General features: G+C 52.2%; 3 protein-coding genes across 5 annotated transcripts; 1 reads left to right on the top strand and 2 right to left on the bottom strand.

Moving 5' to 3' along the window:
* Positions 1-28: 28 nt before the first annotated feature.
* PV07_12691 (uncharacterized protein) lies at positions 29-829 on the bottom strand (the record flags this gene model as incomplete). Its single annotated transcript, XM_016400241.1, has 1 exon — positions 29-829. A coding segment is annotated over exon 1 (570 nt), but the record flags the coding sequence as incomplete, so codon positions are not given.
* A 977-nt stretch (positions 830-1,806) lies between these two features.
* On the top strand, positions 1,807-2,814 carry PV07_12690. Of its 2 annotated transcripts, XM_016400240.1 has the most exons (3): positions 1,807-1,867; positions 1,918-2,042; positions 2,094-2,814. In XM_016400240.1, the coding sequence occupies exons 1-3, from the start codon at positions 1,832-1,834 to the stop codon at positions 2,233-2,235; spliced, it is 303 nt and encodes a 100-aa protein (XP_016242116.1). In that variant the 5' UTR covers positions 1,807-1,831; the 3' UTR covers positions 2,236-2,814. The 2 variants fall into 2 exon arrangements, with proteins under 2 accessions (XP_016242116.1, XP_016242115.1); XM_016400239.1 differs by having other exon boundaries at positions 1,918-2,814.
* Positions 2,718-3,981, bottom strand: PV07_12689 (the record flags this gene model as incomplete). 2 transcript variants are annotated; one of them, XM_016400238.1, is made up of 2 exons in its annotated part: positions 2,718-3,773; positions 3,825-3,981. In XM_016400238.1, coding segments are annotated over 2 exons (500 nt in total), but the record flags the coding sequence as incomplete, so codon positions are not given. The 2 variants fall into 2 exon arrangements, with proteins under 2 accessions (XP_016242114.1, XP_016242113.1); XM_016400237.1 differs by having other exon boundaries at positions 2,718-3,981.
* Positions 3,982-6,847: the final 2,866 nt, after the last annotated feature.

Raw genomic sequence — 6,847 nt, 5'->3', positions numbered from 1 at the left:
GGGGGGGGGAGGGAAGAAGACTCCTCACAAGACATCGAAGGCGTATCGATAAAGCCACACCTCCAGGTCGAAGGGTTCCCCGGACAGAGTAAAACGGTCCAGCCGGGACACGAAGATTTCTGTGGTGGAGTCGACCGCCGGCTCGAAGTCCATCGTCGCCGTCATTCCGTACGCCCCGGCGATGGGCTTGCGGATGCGGGCGTGGTGGTCTTCGTCAGACGTCTCGAACAGACCCGGCACGCACTCCCCCCCATACCATAGCTCGACGATGGAGTAGAGCCGGGTCTTCGGAAAGGGACAATGGAAGCCGTAGATGATCGGAATCAGGGTCGGGTCCGAGATGGACACGACGCGAGGGCCGATTCTCACGAAATGGGAGTTCAGCTGACGATGCAGACGAATTTGCGTCTCGGCCGGGTTGGAGCAGAGGGTGTCGAGCACGCGCCAAACGTTGCTGAAGCCGGCGAGGAAGGGGCCCGGGATTGAATTGAGGCCACGACCGTACTTGTTGACCAGGAGGTGTAGGGCGACGAATCCGAGAAGCAAGGTGGCCCAATACTGCTCGACCAAGTCGCGGACGGTGTCTTTTAGCACTGCCATGGAGTCGGTTGGTGCCGTTCAATAGGACTACTTTGGACGTCAAATTTCAGGGCCGGCCCAGTGGTCGAATTCTGGGCACGGGGCGTTCTTTTTCATCTCGAAGGCGATCGTATACAACGCGAGGAGGATGACGGCAATTAAAGGATCTCGCGCGCGCGCGAGAGAGCGGAGTGGCCAGATGATGGGGAGCGATTGCTGACTGGGAAGAAAAAACGGTTGGAGCAAATCGTCTTCCGATTTAACTTTTGATTGAGCTATTGCCCACTGGACGCCCATATATACTACGTAACATCCGTCCCGAAACAACAAGCCAAACCCTATAGGCCGAAACGGCGTGCACCTTCGCTTACACAGCGCGAATTCCTGCCACTGACGACATACTACGATGTGATATCTCCTTGGTATGTCCTGGGAAGTTATCGGTGGGTGTCTGACAGCCCCTGTAAAAGACTCTTCTTGGCTCTCTGATGCTTGGAATGTTTCGGAAAATGCAGCCATGATGAAATGTCTGCGCGTGACTTTTCCTCCTTACGAGGATATAGAATGGCAATAAGTATGAATAAAATGACGTCCAATACTGTACAGTACCGGATCATTTCGCCACAGCCGCACAGATTGTTAGGGAAGAGAAGAAACTGGTTGCTCCTTCGAACAATTCCTCTCAAGTCAGATACGTGACCCATCATCCGCAACGCTGCCCGTCACATACAGATCAACCTTCTATCACGTGACTGGCTGGGTCCGCCGCTGCGACTTGAATTCTACCGAGTAAGTTACTACGTTCTGGGGACGGTCTGACTAGTGTGATTGTCAATACTTTGCCTTGGCAAACTCTGTCAGTCACCCTACAGGTCAATCTTGGCTCTGCAGCCCGGCCCAAAAACCCATTTTAACCATTTGCGATTCGCCAGGTTGCTGGACTGTGGTATGTGAATTGCAAAACCGCCTTCCTCGAAGAACAATTCTTTTCTGCTCTGTGGCTTTCGGCTTTCGGTGGAGACTAGGGATCCGCAATTAGGTTAGACTTGGTATACAGGTTATTCGGTTTTCCGTATTAATGGAAGGAATTTTAGAAATGCTCTGAAATTATCTTGTTTTTGGGATCGGTGTGTCCGCTAACCGCAGTTAGTGGGGTAACTTTGCCAAGACTGCTGCCTAATCTCATCAGGCTCGCCCTTTCGTCACGCTTCACTCTGTAGCTGTACGCGCGTTGAGATAGATTCATCTCGCAATGGGTCCAAACCACCCTGTCGTCGGCTATGGAGCGGTATGTGTCAAAGCGAATGACTGACGAACCACTCACTAACTCGAGTATAGCTTATTGATGTTTATTTCAAGGATAACCACCCACCGGGATTGGCCTCGGCTGAAGTGGCACTGAATTTTGAAGCGGGTTTCTGCTCCTTGTCATGCTCGACACTTCGATACAAAATCCCGCAACGGTTAGGCTTTCTCTCCGCGTACGATGACATTAATTTGACTGTGTACGCGAGCCGCCTTCAACCAGTCGAACCTCGACCGGCGTACTGCATCAACATTTACGGCCCAACGAAAATAGGCTATAGCAACAGATATTGGCAAGAAGCTTGGGAATCGAAAGCTTTACCTACAAACACCGCCCCAACTGGATCTTAATATTCAATATTACAACCCGCAATGTTTACAAAGGAACTCTCAGTCGTTCACGCTTTGTATGGGAACTCAACCTCATCTCTCCCCATCGCATGGTGTCAACTGCATTCACCAAACTATAGATCCTGCTTTATTCTTCGAATTCAAGTGTTGGAGAAGTTCATCTGGAATAGAGTTTAGCACCGACGCTGAAGCTCACCAGAAGGCCTCGCAATAAGAATGAAAAGGTTTCTGCCGCAATCGTCTAAGGTCTACTAGATGGATATCAGCTCAGTGTCAAGTTTCTGATAATGCACGCAAAATATTTCCTGGACATGAATAGCTCAGATATTGACGATGAGGTGAAAGAAGCTAGCTCTAATGTGACCACGGTGTGCGGGAAAACGGTGAAAGCTGTTCACTTGATTTTGCATAAGATTCTGGCGATGAGACTGCCTAGACGCTCAGTTCAGCGAGCTCAGCGAGCTCAGGAATGAGATATGGTAGTTGGAACCAAGTCATCGAAACCCCGATCAAGAGTAACCTCATTACGGAGTATATAAAGTCCGATAAGCACATCTACAATGGTGTCGAACATAGGCCCCGTATCGGAGGGTAAACTCAAGAGATGACTATCATCGGCCCCCTTTCTCCCTATTTCCACGTTGAGATCGTTGGACCTGGATTGTCCGGTCGTTGTATTTTGCCCGAAAGCATGACCAGTCTGTGCTCCCACATTGCAGGATTAATTCGACGCCTTCCTTGAAATACCCTAAAGCGGAGTGTCCCACGACGGCCTTCACCACCACTAGTTTCTCCAAAGATCTTGCGTATGGCCCTTCTATCGGCAACAGGTGTGCCTCCGTGACCACGGCATCCTGCGAAAGCAATCAGCGTGGTCGAAACCTGGCTTAGAGGCGGGGTTGAAAGGTTGCCTCTGTTGACCTGATGAAGAGCGTCGGCACAGGAGAGTTCGATCGTGCCAGAAGCTCGTGCAAGTGCCGATCGGCCCGCCGCAAGTCTTCCTTCCGCTGTTTGAAATAGGCGATATAGTCGTCGAACAGGGGCCAGGTCGCTAGCATCGGCCAATTCAAGATTCGACTCACGACGGCGAGCAACGGTGCCGGCGCCCATTGGGCGCATTTCAGATACCCACTCTGTTGGAATTCGGCGATTATTGAGAGGAACACCTCGCCGTCTTTCGGGGTACTGTCCAAAATCAAGCGAAAAGAGGGTAGCTCGTCCGCCAATGTCGATGTAGGCCCACCGCACCCCCGTACGAAAGACAGTGGAAGATGTGGCGGCGGCCCGAAGCCATTATTCCGATCTCCCTCATGGGCCGGACCCGACTTGCCAGCTCTTTCGCTGGCAAATCAAAGCTGCCGTCCTCGTCGGTCGGCTCACATGGGCTTCGACAATTGTTGGGGAAATACAAGACGGTGGAGCAAGGGCTTCCGGCGGTCAACAACCCGCGCACCCGATCGAAGACGCCTTTCCATTTCGTGTCCTGGCCTGGGATGAGGCAATAGGTAAAGTGTACGTCGTGGTCACCGGGATAGGGACTGTCAAACTTATAGGTCTGCAACTCGCCGAAATCTGACGGGGTGACGTACTCTTCTGCGGGAACGGGTGAACAGTATCGCTGGTGGGCTTGATAATATGTCTCGTTCCGGATCAGGTGCATAGGGGGATAGAACGGACGGACTGGATGAGCCATGTTTCGTGATGACAATCCACTTATGATTCGATTCTGTGGATAATCCCCGTGAGAGGGTTTTTGGTATTGTCGATCAAGTCGGTGTTTTAGGGCAGATTCTTTGCGGCGAATTCGCTGAGTGCTTGGCAGAACCTAGCTACACCAAGTTTAGCTCGTGATCAAGTCAATTCTCTATCTGTGCCACGAATCTCGTCTCCTATTGGACCTCGCCGCCACCACCTCGTCGTCGCCTATCCTGCTGTATAGCCAACCTTGATGTTGATCGCTCACTAGTAGTGTGCTCGTGGGCTCGTTTACCTCTGCCAGTGCCACATCCAATCGCAGGCGGCGCCGTTGATGCCGGCAGGACTACTTCTGGCGAGTCCTCAGGCGAAGGGACTGCGGCGCGGCCGTGGCCGATCGGGGCGCCCTGAATCATGCACAAATCCACAGCGAGCCAACAACGAAGCTTGTGGCCGAGGCGAAGTTGGCTACGTTTGTTGGCCAGTGTCGCTTCTTGAACAATGTGTTGTCACAAGAGGGCGGGGGCATCTGCTGCAACTTCGATAGTGTTGACTTGTTTCGACCGGATCGGCCAGCTATGGGACGATGTGGCCTGAGACACGTGGAGTTGAAGAATTCCCGATGCCCAACGATCGGGGGACGGAAGGTAGTCACCGCTTACCTAGTCCGCATGGCCAGGCTCCGACTTCTTTCCTTCTCACTCCATCTCAGTCCCTCTCCTCATCTGATCGAACCTCGATTGATCAGGGTGACTGCGTAGCTCTCTCAACCAATGTGCTACACGACCTCTTGGGTGATTATCCGTCTGATTTCTCTCGTCCTATGTTGGACCCCTTGACTCTTTGTCAGATTGGACATTTCTCGGCCCCGCCATCTGGCTCTACTCTCGCCAACGAGAAAACAAACATTCTTAGCACTCGCCGATCTCGGATGCATCAACTTACTCTGAACACGAAAAGAGATTAAGATAGGGTCAACCTATTTCGTCACTGCTTAATTTGGCACACATAGGCAAGGGGGCTGAGAGCGCGTCGTTCGAGTGAGGTATACCTCCCCAGACCATGGGTCCTATCGGCTTCGCATACAACTATGTCGCTTCGCCTCCCACCCAACTAGTCGCCATGTCGTCGATAGCCATCACCGATTACATCATGCGATGCACGGGACTTGCGGCGTCCCTCACCCAGGGACCCGCGTCCCGCCCAGTTATGTTCTGGTACAAGTATGTCTCACTCTCTTCCACTTGAAGCCCGAGACACTAGAGGCGAAGGAACAGGGCGCCATTATCGATACCTATCACGATGGTTGAAGGGTGTGTCGGCCACGAGGTGGGCGTTGGACGGAACGCCTATCACGTCGCGTCACGGTCTCACTCCCTGGAGGGCCGATCCAGCCAGATTTACGGACGGTGGTATATCTGGGTGAGTCAACTCCGAGGAAGTGGCATCGAAAAGATGCGGCACGGATGCCCTTCCAACTAGTGTGCGCCTCGATATTAAGCACGCCACCTTTTCGGACCTACAGGATCCGCAGTGAAGATGGTTTCCAAAGGCTCTCTCGCATACGAAAAGTTTACCATTGGGCTAACCCCGCGCCTTGGTCGAGGGAACGAAGAACAACACGGGATAACGTTCTGGAATCTTTGAGACAAGTGGGTGAAATTTGCCTAAAAGGCGTCGGTCTACATTTCCGATTCGTGGGTGGCCCCGTGCCTGGCGACCGTCGTCCAGCTGAGCAATTTTTGATCCTCTAGTGTGGGCTCGGTATGCTACAGTACAGAAACGCCCTTTGAGAGCGGAAAGAGAAAGAAAGGAGAGGGGAGGGTTGGTTTGATCCTGCACAACCGCTGCTCCACCAGAGAGACATCGAGTGCGCCCTCCTATTGACTTTGGGCGACCTTTCCCAAAAAAAATCAAAAAAAATCGAAAGCCACCGCCACCAATAGAAGGAGGGTTTGGGAAAGTTTGGCTTGGGAGAAATGAATAAAGGAGTGGTGCAAGCGACGACGAGGAACGTGACGTACTGACCAAAGAGAGGTCGGGGACTGGCAGAGGTGGCATAGAGTCTCGATTTCCACCAATCCCCCAGATCATAATGATACTCACGACAATGAAGAGAAGGATGATAGGTGTATAGAAAGATGGGAGAACGGGAAATGGGAGTAATTACTTTGTGGCACCTTGGTGGTGAACCGTGTGATGGTGGTGTGCATGTGGGATGCCAAAAGAGACGCAAAAGCTAAAAGGGACCTTCCAGTTATCCTACCGTTTGTTCGACGCAGAGAGAAAGGAGAAAACGAACTACCCCAGCCGGTGTAGTAAGTAGCAACGACACGGCGGCTTGGAATGGGCGATACCTGCCAATGACTTCTCACTTGGTTGCCTTTCGACGGCTAAGCCACCCATCCGTATTTTGATTTCTCCACCTAGACATTCTCCTACCTTCTCCCCACGTTATTTCCGGTTCGTGGAAGAGGAAGTGGCGCCTTTGACTTCGAGATTACGGTTCTATGCCTATTTCTTCCTTGATTTGCCTAGCCCACGTTGGCTCGGCCCTCCGGGTCAGCCTGAGGATCTATCCGTTGTGAGTGGAAGAACGCCTCGTAAATAGCCTGACCGGCCGTATCCCCCCTACTAGGCTCTCTCCTATATTCACTTGTTGACTAGTCTCGTGGTAGCCTGGCGAATTGGTCTTTCTCGCCTCCCCCCCTCTTCCTATCTCGAGCCGGACGCCCATCGAGGCGTTCCCGAACCCCAAAAGTTCCACCGTAAAGATATCTCTTCTCCATATAGTCAGCATTGCACCCACTGTGTGTGTCCTTGAAGCTAGTCATATGTACCACCTACGAGGCCGATCCTCCACATCTCCTTGTCTTCTATTGTAGTCCTCTTAAAATGCTGTCGAAAGAAAAAAAAA

Source organism: Cladophialophora immunda (assembly GCF_000835495.1).
Source record: "Cladophialophora immunda strain CBS 83496 unplaced genomic scaffold supercont1.65, whole genome shotgun sequence".
Lineage (NCBI taxonomy): Eukaryota > Fungi > Ascomycota > Eurotiomycetes > Chaetothyriales > Herpotrichiellaceae > Cladophialophora > Cladophialophora immunda.
This window is presented reverse-complemented; position numbering and strand designations above follow the sequence as displayed.